The 13,863-nt window shown below is 44.7% G+C and overlaps 1 protein-coding gene across 1 annotated transcript in view; it reads left to right on the top strand.

The window, feature by feature from the left end:
* Positions 1-3,395: 3,395 nt before the first annotated feature.
* Positions 3,396-13,863, top strand: part of LOC119861543 (probable G-protein coupled receptor 83) — a 44,184-nt gene continuing 33,716 nt past the window's right edge. Inside the window, exons 1-4 of the mRNA XM_038416791.2 lie at positions 3,396-3,574; positions 10,408-11,420; positions 12,659-12,784; positions 13,520-13,653. Coding sequence (XP_038272719.1) covers positions 11,031-11,420; positions 12,659-12,784; positions 13,520-13,653 — 650 coding nt within the window. The 5' untranslated portion in view covers positions 3,396-3,574; positions 10,408-11,030. The remainder of the gene's footprint in view (positions 3,575-10,407; positions 11,421-12,658; positions 12,785-13,519; positions 13,654-13,863) is intronic.

The following is a 13,863-nucleotide window of genomic DNA, read 5'->3' as shown; positions in this document are numbered from 1 at the left end:
AAGATGAAGAATATTGGCTGGGGACAGTACAAGAGAAGCTTAAACTAATAATGGTCCACTAAAAATTTACAAAGGACTTTGATCTATAGGGACATCAGACCAGCACATTTCACCAACATCAAAGACACTTATGGAACACAAATTTTAAAGGAAAACACTCTGTTTGCCCTGCACTCTAGCTCTGATCTGAGCTCAGTAGCCCTGAATCTCCTCAAGAGGTCTAGCAGCCCTTCAGGGGCTCACAGCCCCATTCTTTAATGCGTTATATTAACACTTCTCCATGTGGGAGTGTTTATTATCTGCTGCTAACCATAAAGACAATTGACAATTTCTACCTTGGAGTTGCATCTGTTTAGCTAGCATGGTTACCCTAAGGAATCCAGCTGGCTGGCTGGGAATGGCACAGAATTTGTCAAAGGAAAATGAAGTGTTAGGACACTTTGGAACACACACACGCACACACACACAAACATTTTTATCCTCTCTCTGGACTGTGTATTTTCTAAATGAGACTGTACGTACAATGAAAAATCCTTTTCCAACAATGTCAAGCATGGACTGGTTGCAGGATTTATAGCCATCTATATTATCTGAGAGTCTTATGGAAGGATCTCACCATTTTCACTTGGTGTTCCCCGAAGATCACTCGCCAAGGCACAACAGCTCATCTTATCCATCCTGCCAGGAGTCAAATCCATGTTTGTAGCTTGTCAACATTTTAATGGCACCTTCCCATATTTTGGCTATTTGTGCTGTAGAGGGAAAGGGATTGTCATCTTTCAGTTCCCTTTGTGACACTGAACAGTTTTGGGGATCAGGTTTGTAGTGAAATCAGGAGTATCATATGGTACTAAATAAGAAATGAAAGGCAATATTAATGCCAGCCATAAATGTATACCATCGTAGTGGCCTTGTAAAAAATAATGAACTGGGATATCATCTAGAACACTGAAACTTAACTAAACATCAAGGTAAGAAAAATGCACATGGTGGGAAGGAAAATGTGAAGAGCAATACCACTTTCCAACTGCCTCTTGAAATCCTTCTCTAGACTATATTTTATTCAGATACCAGAATCAGTTAACAGGAGCCTCAGAAACAGGAAAACAAGTTCCTAGGAGTAGGAACAATCAGCAACTAAAAATAAAAGATATCCACTAAAGATCTTAAACCAAAATGTTTACGCCAGGTTTAAAGAGGTTCCCCCCCCATTGTGTTTCCAAGTTTTCTATATAACAGAAGTGCTTCACACCATCACAAAACACTCTAGGCTAACAGCCCACTCAATCTGACCTGAAAGTATGTTGCCTAAATCTTTGCTGTTGGCAATTTTCAAAACAATGATTATAACCCAGACTCCTAGCAGGGTAACTACATTTTTCACCTCACTCTGAACTTTCCTGTGTTAGGACTCAATCCACAGCCTAGCAAAGTCAATGGAAAGATTCCCACAGAGTTCTCCGGGCTTTGAATCCGGCTTTTAGAGAATTTCCTTTCAAATAAGCAGCACAGCTGCTTACGTTTCATACTAGCTGGGCTTGGAGAACTGTGGCTTTTAAATTGATTGGTGGGACAGATCAATCCTTTGTCATCAGCACCAGGGGATATCTGATTTGGCACCTCTTGGCAGAAGGACACCAAGGTATTACTTAAAGAAAAGGAGTACTTGTGGCACCTTAGAGACTAACAAATTTATTAGAGCATAAGCTTTCGTGAGCTACAGCTCACTTCATTATCATCGGAAGCTTATGCTCTAATAAATTTGTTAGTCTCTAAGATGCCACAAGTACTCCTTTTCTTTTTGCGAATACAGACTAACACGGCTGCTACTCTGAAACAAGGTATTACTTGTTTCACGTGGCTTCACTGATTTTGGTAGAGATCAAATCTCTTGTTTGAAATGAGCACTCAATTCCTGTTCCTCTGCTTAGCATCCCCCACCACCAATAAAATTTAAATTCTAAAGGAACTATAGGTTTGTTTGTTTGTTTGTTTGATTGTTTGCGGGTGTATCTAATCTCTCATTTTCTAATCCCTACATTTTATTATGACATAATAACAACAACAACACTGAGCATTTAGATAGCGCCTTGCATTGGCAAATTGCTATGCAAACGTTAACAGGAACACTTGGGCCATAACTCTAGTGAAACTGCTAGGGAAGACAAGCCCCTACTGTAAATTCCTTGGTACATGGCGGTGTCTTTATTTGTCTATAAAGCACTATCCAGACATCTGGCACTGAAGCAAAGAAACAAAAGAATCACTAAACTATGATGCATGTTTTTAGTTAAATACATAGATTGGTTCCTTTGATGTTTAGCTGAATACAGCCAGATGAGGATGTGTGTGCCTAGACTGAGTCGACTTTAAGTGCATACGTAATGTTATATTACAAGCAAGACCTCTAATACAACCAGTATTAAAATCACCTCCAGCCTGTGTATATTGCACATACAGTGAGCTCCATTTTGGATTTTCTTGTCTCTATTTAAAAAACAAAACCAAAAGAAAAACATCTCATGGTGGCTTGCATTTCAACCCAATTCATTTTGGTCGGAGAGAGTATGTATCACTAGTTTGCAGGCTACAGAATAAGACAGTCCATCTGGCAGTCTCTTCCTCCTGCCTTGATTCCAGCTCCTCCTTCAGAATGATGCGATTCGGATGCCTCCCTGTGTGCTCTTCTTTACCTGCTTGAGAAGGTCACTTCTGCATGCCCAGCTCCCGGCAACCTGGAGTTGAGCTATTCACTTTAGGGGGGAGGCAGGACCTGGTTACTGTCTGATTTCTCCAGGGGTTGACTGTAGGATTGATTTTGCAAACGAATGATACCTAGCCGTTATGCAGAGCATGCAATCCGCAGATCTCAAAGCACTTTACCAAGGAAGGTGAGTATGTTTAGCACAGGTGGGGAAATTGAGGCATGACGCAGCAAAGCGACTTGCCTAAATAACCCATCCAAAAAAAGTCAACGTAATTTAAGCAGCGAGATGCCATATTGATGGGCTCTATAGGAGAAGGTAGCTAGAAAGCGGGACAGGCAGGCAGGCCGCCGGGCAATCAGTATATAGAATATCAGAGTCGGAAGGGACCTCCGGAGATCATCTAGCCCAACCCTCTGCTCAAAGCATAGCCTCCCTCAGTCCTTGCTCAAGGCACTCACCGTGTCCTTAGGGCTGCGATCTGCTTGGCGGGGTTTGCTGGTGTGGCATCCCCACCGCCCGCTCGGCCGCGCGCCTCCCCCCCCCCCCCCGGCCAGGGCAGGGGGCGGCCAGCCCATTGTCTTGTGCGGGAGAGCAGGGCCCCCCCCCCATTGCCTGCTGCGGCCGCTGATTGGCCGGGCAGCGTCGCACGTGTGGCAAGCTGAGGGGGAGCGGGCGGCAGGCACCGCGTGTGAGTGCAACAGGCTGCTCCCCTTCCCCTCCAGCCTGCGGCTGCGGGCGAACAGCGCTGGGGGGGGGGGGGATCCCCGGGACGCCGCGAGCCTCTTGCAAAGTAGCGGGACCCAGGGAGAGCCGCATCTCCGGGCCAAGAGCTGCGGTGGTGGCGGCGAGACCGCTCGCTGCAGCAGGTGGGTAAAGAAGTGAAGTTACATAGGCAGCAAAGGGAGAAGGAGGACTTGTGGCACCTTAGAGACTAACACGTGTATTTGAGCGCAAGCTTTCGTGAGCTACCGCTCGCTTCAGCGGATGCAAAGGGAGAAGGAACGCTGTTTTGCTGCGCTTGGCTCGGTGTAGCCGCTCTGTGAATTTAGCTTCTTGTGGAGGCAGTCGGCGTTTTGATCACACGCTTTAAAAAGATGGACAGAGTTTGTGTGTGCCACTGGCTTGCGATCTCTGAGGGGTTTGTGTGTTGCTCGATTGCACTGTTTACCTGGGGGTGCTGGCATGCATTTCGCTCGATTGTAACAGAGAGAGAGAGAGAGAGAGTGTGAGAGAGAGACTAGACTGCAAAAAATATCCAGGGTGTGTGTGTGTGTGAGACTAGACTGCAAAAAATATCCAGGGTGTGTGTGTGTGAGACTAGACTGCAAAAAATATCCAGGGTGTGTGTGGGTGTATGTGGGGGGGTGTGTGAGAGAGACTAGACTGCAAAAAATATCCAGGATGTGTGTGTGTGTGTGTGAGAGACTAGACTGCAAAAAATATCCAGGGTGTGTGTGTGTGTGTGTGTGTGTGAGAGAGAGAGACTAGACTGCAAAAAATATCCAGGGGGGGTGTGTGTGTGTGTGTGTGTGAGACTAGACTGCAAAAAATATCCAGGGTGTGTGTGTGTGTGTGTGTGTGTGTGTGTGTGTAAAAAGAAAAAGAGTACTTGTGGCACCTTAGAGACTAACAAATTTATTAGAGCATAAGCTTTCGTGAGCTACAGCTCACTTCATCGGATGTGTGTGTGTGAGACTAGACTGCAAAAAATATCCAGGGAGAGTGTGTGTGTGTGAGACTAGACTGCAAAAAATATCCAGGGAGAGTGTGTGTGTGTGTGTGTGTATGTGTGTGAGAGAGAGAGAGAGAGAATGTCACTAGATTGCAATACTTCCCTGGGTGTGAATTTTCTATGCTCTCTGAAGAGACCCGTTGAATGGAAAGCATTTTATACAAAACATATCACTGATCGCTCAGAACAGGGGGTGAAACTGGAATATACTTCTTTGCAGATCCCTAAATAAATTCCTAACTGGAAACAGAGAAATCCAGGAGACAGTGCTGCGATTTTTGGAAGATCTCTGTTGCTACTCTTATTTTTTTTAATTGGAGACACTTTTGTGACAGTACTTAAAGAAATTGCCTTTTAAAGCTGACGTAGTAATTCTTGGGAATTTCTGGACAAAACTAAGCAAATGTGAGTGGAGGGCACTGAGAAATGAGAATATTGAGAATGAGAATGAGAAATAAGTTAAAGACAAGAGAATTTGTTCTCCATTAGATTTTGCCTGTAATCTGTGCATAATCGGTACTTTTAATATCTGATTTTATTAAATAGTTTATTTGCTTTTACCCTGGGTTGACAAAGCAATAGAGGAACAGTTTCAGTATTAATTATATATTCAGAATGGGATTTAACTGTCAGGTTGTGACTGTGAAGATGCTTGTTAAACAGAAAAGATGTTTTTAAACAGCTAGACATATGTTCAAAAGAGATGGTGATGCCTCATAAAAGAACATGTAAAAATGTATCTGAAGCTGTCTACTTCAGTTTTCATCCTGATAATGTATAAATCTATAGAACTATGCGCTAATGTACAAAAACCTGCTAGCTAAGCAAGCTCTCTTCAGACACAAAAATGGAATGTTTCAGTTGTGACAAGAGCACAATCTAGGTTTAGCTTAAACACACAAATAGGAATTTCCATCCCAGATCAGACCTGTAGTCCTTCTGATCCAATATCCTGTCTCCAACAGCAGCCAGTACTGGTTACTTCAAATGACACTGGAAGAAACTCTAATGGTCCGTTTAGGTAGGTTGGAAAATCCCACCCTACCTAAATGACTTAGTCACCCAAGTGCTACTGGCTCAGTGGGGCTCATGTGCCTAATCATTTAAGAATCCCACTTCTATAGAATAACCTGTCCTCAGGGGAAGTTTCCTCCTAACCTCCACCATTTTCAGGAGGTCTGTCAGACGTATGACCGGCAGACCAGATCTGGCCCACAGAGTGTATGTATGCAGCCCACATGACCTAGCCACATTCTCCAAAAACTTAGCTTTCATGTTTAAAAAAAAAAGTAATTTTTTATCTTTTATGGTTGCAAAGAAAACCTTCCAAATGTTAAACCAGTGTAAACTGACACAGTGTCTGCTTGAGTCTGCAGAGAGCCTGATAAAATAACTCTGAGGGGTTTGAACCAACCCACTCCCCATTCATCTAATTGACACATCAGCTACAAAGCAAATTCATGATACTTCAACATCAGCATTAACCATTCCATGGCAGATCATTCTAGAAGACAGAACAGAAAAAGGGGGTGGGGGGACTAAAGCGCTAGAAGAGCTGGGAATTGCTGCAGGAACGGAAATGCAAAGGAAGGAGTCAGGGAGACTCTCAAAGATGGGGAGAAAGGAGAATGGAAAGGTCAGACCTAGTGGTGGCCTAAAGGGGAGCAGAGTGATGCTGAATATGACAACAAGGAATTGATTAAATTAAAGTTACTACAGGGTTCATATCCTTTCCACACTCTTTGTAAAATCCTTACTTAATATAAATCTGGGTATTCTCATTATCCATACAGACACCCAGTCCTTTTAGAATCCTGCTAAGCTCTTGGCTTCAAAGATATCTTGTAACACGAATTTCATGGGCTAATTGTGCCTTTTGTAAAAAAACAAACAAACAAACAAAAAACACCATTCCTTTTTTGTTTGACTTCTGCTGCCTTTCAGTTTCATTGAATGTGCCCTGGCTCTTGTGTCATGCAAAAACATACCACCACCACAGTCAAAGGCTGACCACACCCACAGTATTATTTTGGTGTTCAGAAAATCAGATTTTTTCCCCTGTTTTATTACTTCTGCTGTTCTTTAGCAGCTAAAAGCTCTTGGATTTCCCCTATAGTCCATCTTTCTCTCTTGTGAACAATTTAATGAGTGGAAAAGTGCATTCAATGAGCTGTTTCCAGGATTCATGCTTCCTTCAGTCTCTTGGATACTTTCTTCCAAAACCTGTATTTGTATCCAATTGTTTTTATAGACCACCCTTAACACTGTCCCAAAAGACTTTCCAGAAAGTCAGGCAGACACGAAGGAGAAAGGGGGAAGATATTCAGACATGCAGAGAAAGCCATGCCCCCTTTCCAGCCAGCATTGCCCAATTTGGTCACTGTTCTGTATCCTTACAGAGACCCTACACTACATATTATACACGTGTATTGCCTTGTTGTATCCTTTCTCTCCACGCAGTCTTGGCTTCCTGTCTTCCATCATGTTCCCTCACGTGCGAGAGGGTCTTCCTCTTCTCATCTGCCTTGCACCTTCATGTTCTTCTTTCATATCGAATGTACTTTTTCCAGCAGTCCTTTCATTCATCAGTAATTCTCACACCCCACCTTCCCTCTGCTGTTATCCTGTGTCTTATCTAGCTTAAAGCATGTGTTTTTCAAGGCAGGGAACACCTCCTGTTATGGCCCCAATACTGCACGGAGTTCTGTGTAGGTACCATAAGGGAACTCACCATTAGTGGTGCCTCTTCCTGGCTATCCTGGGGATGAGCTCTGGCCAGGTATTGAGCCCTTCTCTGGTGGTGTCTCTCCTAGCATATCCTCACTCTAGGAACCGCAACCTCCTCTTCATGACTCCCAGGGGTAGTGTATGGTGACCTAACTGAAGGAGAACAAACTGTCCAGGACAAACTGTCCCAGGCAATCTGCTGTCCCCTGCCCGGTTGGTGCCCTATTCCCAGTGTCTGGTAAGGAAATCCAGGCCTGTCCTCTACTCCAGGTTTCAGCTCAGGGGCCTTCTGGTCAGCAGCCAAGGTCTGCATTCCTATTCCTTGCTGCTATTCCCCAGAGCCTTCACCTACCTTCATGGCTTCCCCTCTCTCTGAGTTTGCCAGCCTCCCAACTCCCTCCACTCAGGAGTGACTGCATCCTACTTCCCAGTAGCTTCCTTCTGTTGCCAGTTAACTGGCTTTATATAGGCCCCACCTGTGGAGTTAATTGGCCTCCCTGGCCACCTTTCCAGTCCTGTGTGGGTTGTACACTACATCACAGTAGGCATGGGGCACAGCTCCTTGCAGTATTTGGGTGCATAGTCGTAGAGCAGCAAGCAAATATAAGGTGCTATCACAGTAATTTTATTACTGATAAACAGTTCTGGGAGGTGGGGAGGAGGGTAAGTCAGTGCCCTGTGCTTATGCTGCATTGAAAGGATAGTGTATACAATGGGCAAGAAATATCGTCCTCTGGGAACAACACAGAACTTGGGTATTGGGGTATCCCCCAGCACTGGCAGACAGCAGTAGAAATACAAGACTGTGGGTTTGGTCAGTTTGGTGAATGGGTCAGAAACACCGGCCAATAAATTCCCCTCCCTCGACCCAGCTAGAGGCAACATTTATTGGAAACAAAAGGGATGCAAAGCTTTAGAATTCTTGCTTTCCACAGGCGTTTATTGATTGTATTTGAGATTTACAGTCTCTGTGTGGGATCACATTTCTCCTTAACATTTTTTACTGAGTTTAGTGGGTGGTGAAAGATACCAGATTGGCAGGCCTGACCAAGTCACCTGCTTATCCTCCAAGCAGATATAGCACAATGTAAACTTCCCCCACAAACTGCTCTCACACTGTACTTCATGGTTGAAATAGAAGGACCACCTCGAAGGAAGAGTTATCTATAGAGACTGGCCATTTGAATTCACTAAACTCACCACCCATTATACCTGCATGTCTAACTTGGTATATTGTGGCTTGAGCACTGGATCATTCAGTTTGCTCACTCTACTGACTTTTACTAGACTACCTGAAAAAATAGAGGGTGTGTGAGAGAGAGAGCGCGTGTGTGTGTGTGAGAGAGTGAGAGAGAGAGAGAGAGAGAGAGTTTCCCCACTTACAAACCTTTGAGCAGCTTCAAACAGCTACTACGTTTAAAAAAAGAAAAATCAACCTGCCAAGGGGATGTTTCCTTCTTTGCAGGTTACCCTGGCACAACAGTGGCAATAGTTAGGTGACACGTTTAAAGTACGCGGCCTTGGTCTTTGTCACAGTAGAAAGCCAGAAATCTCTCTCGCCCAACGGTTTAAGGCTTAGCCCCGGAAGCTTGTGAGGTATACAGTCCTTAAAAGTGTGCTATTCAAGTGTACTGAAAGCTATTTTAGGAATTTTTCAAAGATTTCCTTTCCCTCTGAGGCCTGTTGAGTTGCACTTACAATAGTGACGGCATCTGGTTTCACAGGCAGGGGGATATGCAAAATAACATTGATACAATTTTTAAGTAACATGTGTGATGTATCATTCCATATTCTTTTTGAAAATATGTTTATGATATGAATGACATAACTGAGATGTACTTTATGCAAGATGGGTCATCTGAGATATCATTGGAAAGGTTATGGTTTACTGAATGTGATTATCCTATTTGTATGCATGTATCTGAAATTAGGAATATTGACGATGTATCTGTATTTCAACTATGCTACTTTGGGTGACGCCCACTGCCAACACTTCAGGAACAACAGTGGAAAAGCCAGACAGTGCTGATGGCCCATCAACAAGGACACTGGACTGTAAAAGAGCTTAGTCTTCCTGTGAACCTGTGGGTCAGCCTGTGAAGAATGACTACAGGGGATCCTACAGAGTCAGGTGGTCTTGTCACCTGATACTAAAACATTACCTGGGACTTCTTGTAATTTTTCACTGTAAGGGAAGCGGGGTCAAACTAGGAAACAAACCACTCCCGCCTTATGCAAATCCTATTTAAGGTGGAGAGTGAAGTAATCCAAGGTTGTTAGCTCTCCCTTGCTACGCCACCCAAGATGACTGCTGGAAACAACTAAGACTGAACAGGAGAAAAGAACTGGGCCCAGGCTGGAAGAGTGTCTGGCCTGTGAAGAAAATTATTAGAACCACATTTAGGGTGAGAACGTACATGTAACTAATTTCTTTAGTGTATTAAGCTTAGTTTGCATGCTCTGTTTTATTTTCTTAGTAATCTGCCTTGTTCTGTCTGCTACCTCCTTAACTACTTAAAATACACCTGTTATAGTTAATAAATTTATTTCTGGTTTATAATATAACCCAGTTTATGTAATTTCTAGTGGGGTGAGGGGAGAGAGAAGTTGTATACACCCTCCTCCACATTGAGGGAAGAGGGGAATTTCATATAATTTGGGGTTTGTACTTCAAGGGAAGTGGACATCTGAGTGCTGGAGCAAGTCCCTTAAGCTGAGTCTTCCCAGAGCAGATCTGCAGCTGGGTGTGGCCCTGCCTGTGTGTGTGTTAGAGGAGGTTTGAAGAGCCTGGCTCAGCAAGACAGGCTAAAGGGGCCCATGCTGGCAGAACAGGTAGACTCAGTGATCTCAGCACATCAGGTGACTTCTCAAGGGGTCCATCCCGTCACAGCATGTAATACTTTTTGCTCTCTAATGTGTACATATAGCATATACATAATACATGATGGTGTGATATAGTTAAGTAATTCCTGCTAACAACATCTTTATGCCATACCTCTCCTGTTAGTCAGTAGCATACAAAAATCTGTATTGCTTTCTGCTAATTGCAGGTCAGTTGCCAGAAATATCTGGATGTACGCTTAGAGGGGGCCTCAGAAGATATTAGGCGTTACGATTTTGTGTCCAGGCCTCTAGCTGAAAAGATCATTTACCATCAAAAATGAAAGAGTGGAAGCAGAATTCACAGCAATTGTGTGGAAGAGAAAATAGCCTATAATGTTCTTCTGATATAATTCACAGGTTCTGAATACCCTCCGGACAATTATCATGGTTAGATGAAGATAACAGCTATTTTTGCACTTAAGGACAGTCCTGGAAATGGCTGTGCATTTCATTTCAACAGAAAAGAGTAAGGTGGTCAGAAATAAAGAATGAGGATGAACACAACAGTATCGCAGAAGGGCGAAAGAACCATAAGTACAGCTGAGAACAAGGAGAAAAGCTGAAGTGGGAGTAGGACAGTGCCAAATGCTGTCCAAGATTAGCATTGAGCCGAGAGTTTGTTACAGGTTTGCTTCATGGAATTAGGGATTTTTTTCCACCCTGTCTTAGTGGCTAATGCAATTTTTACCACACGAAAGAGTTATGAGAGCCTGCAGTTCCTCACAGTTCCTTTCCACACTGCGCATCAGAGTTAAACAAGACCCTACTGCCTTTCTGATTGCACAGGAGAATTTATTGTGCCCTTTAGCCGCTCTCTAATTTTACATTTTAAAGGCTGGCTTTACTCATGCTGACTGCATGCCCTCTAGTCTCATAGAGAGGCGTCGTTGTCAAAGTCAAACAAACAATCACTAACCACGCTTCCTGGAGCTGCAACTTAAACTGTGTCTGCCCTTAGCTTAACCCAGTTGGAAACCACAATGACTCGCCCCCTACATCAGTCACTTCCCTACTTTCCCCAGGTCACAGGAGTTCTGGACGAGTTTGACCATAGCTCTTCCTTGGCCAACCTCATGTCAATCTACCAGGCAGCCAATAGGACAGCCTTCAACTGGACAGACAGCCGGATTGTTGAGTGGGAGAAGTTTGCTGAGCTGGCCAAGTATGAACCAGAGTCCCAGAAGCCCACAGTGAAAGCTCTTCTAATCATGGCATACTCAGTTATCATCATCATATCCCTGTTTGGCAACATGCTGGTCTGCCACGTGGTGATCAAGAACAAGAGGACGCACTCAGCCACCAGTCTCTTCATTGTCAACCTGGCAGTGTCCGATATCATGATCACTCTGCTCAACGCTCCTTTCACTTTGGTAAGTGCCACAAGCCATGCTGCTATGCCTGCCAAAAACAGAGCTAGGCATTGGCTTGGCCATCCAGCACAGTGCTTCATCTGGTGGCTGCACTCACTTGGTGCATGCTTCTGGGGCTAAGACTTGAACTGGGCACATTCATGGCCCATAGACCGCAGCTCTTCCAGGTAAGTAAAAGAGGGGTCTTTCACCCCCCTCGCCCCCACTTAGTCTTTCCAAATCCAAAATTAGCTCCAACAACATCACCTCCTAGTCCCTGCCATTGAACCACTAGAGTGCAATAGGGCTTGTATAGACTCCTCCATTGGAATTATTTTCTATGTATTCACAAGTGGGAGTGTGATTTACAGGTGCAACCCTTTAGAAGGCTCTAAACTAGATGTGAAGCTCCTAGAAGTTATTGTTTGGCAAAATGTCTGGAATTTCAGTCTTAACCTTTATAAAAAGGCTAAGATTTTGTCAGGGATATTTTTAGTAAAAGTCACGGACAGCTCACAAGCTATAAAGAAAAATTCATGGAAGCCATGGCCTGTCCGTGACTTTTACTAAAAATATTGGTGTCAAAATGGGGATCTGCGGGGCGGCTAGGAGCTCCCACAGGTTGGGTGTTGGAGATCCAGGGTCTCCCACCACCAATGGCTGAGACATGCAGGGGCCCCCACTGCCTGCAGCAGGTGTGGGCTGCAGGGTACCCCTGTCGCCTGCTGCTCTGGGGGCCCGTGGCACATGGGAGCCCAGGGGTTCCCCCCCTCACCTCTGAGCTTGGGAGCTCCCACTGCCCGCTGCAGCCAGGAGCTCAAGGGTTCCCCTGTCGCAGCTGGAAGCTGTGAAGTTCCCACTCTGTGGCCAGGAACAGTGGGGTACCCCTACCACTTGCAGTGGCTTGGAGCTCCAGGGGCCACCAGAGGCAGTGGGGGTACCCCTTTGGCTCCCGGCCCCTGCAGCTCCCGACCACCACAGGCTGAAGTCACAGAGGTCGCTGGAAGTCATGGATTCCATGACTTCCACGACCTCCGTGTCTAAGTCATAGCCTTATTTATAAACAATTACCAAGGTGTTTCAGTGTCTAAAGTTGACAATAGTTTTCTTGGGCTTCAAAGGAAACCTGGCCCAAGTGACAGAGGGCACCATAAGGCTCTCCAGATGCAGTCTCAAGAGCGCCTCTGTTTGTTTTGGCTCGGGTACACGAACCACCGTGCTCTGCTGATGGTGTTGCTGGTTTGTTACATTCCCTGCAGGTTCGGTTTGTGAACAGCACGTGGGCCTTTGGAAAAGCCATGTGTCATATCAGCCGCTTCGTGCAGTACTGCTCGCTTCATGTCTCCACACTCACCCTGACAGCCATAGCTCTGGACAGACATCAGGTACAGAATCCCCAGACTGGTGTAAGATTCCTTTGGCACAGGTGCTCCAAACCACAGTATCCCCTATCTAACCATGGGTACGCAAAGGGGAATCCAGAACTGAAATAAAATGGGGTGTCGCAAGAGGGGGCATGCTCAGAGCTGAGAGGGGAGTTTACATAGCATCTGCCTACGTTACTCTGGCCTACAGCCATTGGTGTCAGCCTGTCACTTTTGTGAGCACTGCAGTCATTACAAAATGTAGAGAAAAAATAGAAACGTGCAAACAATGTCCCTTCCCTGTAGAAAACTTGATCTTCAGACCCTGAAATTCTGCACAAATAATGTCAAAAAATAAAGAGCTCTGTTCACCTTGTGTGAAAATGCAAATTACCCAAGCTGGGTGTGCTCTGTTGCCTCAGTTACCGTGTGAGGCATTTCTTAATTTGATTTATTTAGAATAAACATCCTTTCAAGTGGAGATAATCTTACACAATTGTCACTGCTCAGTCATGGTTTAAGGTATGATGTAATTTCAAGACAAACCAGAGAAGATTGACTTGAAGGTACTCTTTGGTACCAGCTGTAGAGTTCTACGTTTCAGTTTTCTCTAGATCACTCTAATTAATTAGGCATTTCTATAAGTATTCAGTTATTTTTCTTAAAAGCATTGGAACATGTGAGGAAAAGTATCAGTTATTAAAGGGACTTTTCTTTCCCAGTGAGATGACAGTCACTGTGAAGTCTCCATTGCAGGTTATTCTGAACCCACTAAAGCAAAGGATGTCACTAACAAGAGGAATGCTGAGCATTTCTGTTATCTGGCTGATGGCAACCTGCTTCTCCCTGCCCCATGCAATCTATCAGAAGCTTTTCCAGTACAACTACCGGTAAGTTGCTTCTCTGCCCCCATGGCACTTTACACAGTCATTTACAAGAATCACTTCCCGCACTACTGAAATGTAGTTACTACTCAGGTGGGAAGCTGGGCTGACATAAAGCAGGATAGTTTAGCCCAAGAAGCGACGATCACTGTGTCCAATTGACAATGCATGGGGAGTTTTATATAGACAGAATGGCCCAGATTCTCAAAGGCATTT

This window comes from Dermochelys coriacea, chromosome 9, assembly GCF_009764565.3.
Source record: "Dermochelys coriacea isolate rDerCor1 chromosome 9, rDerCor1.pri.v4, whole genome shotgun sequence".
Classification (NCBI taxonomy): domain Eukaryota; kingdom Metazoa; phylum Chordata; order Testudines; family Dermochelyidae; genus Dermochelys; species Dermochelys coriacea.
The sequence above is the reverse complement of the archived record's forward strand: the minus strand, read 5'-3'. Positions and strand labels throughout refer to the sequence as shown.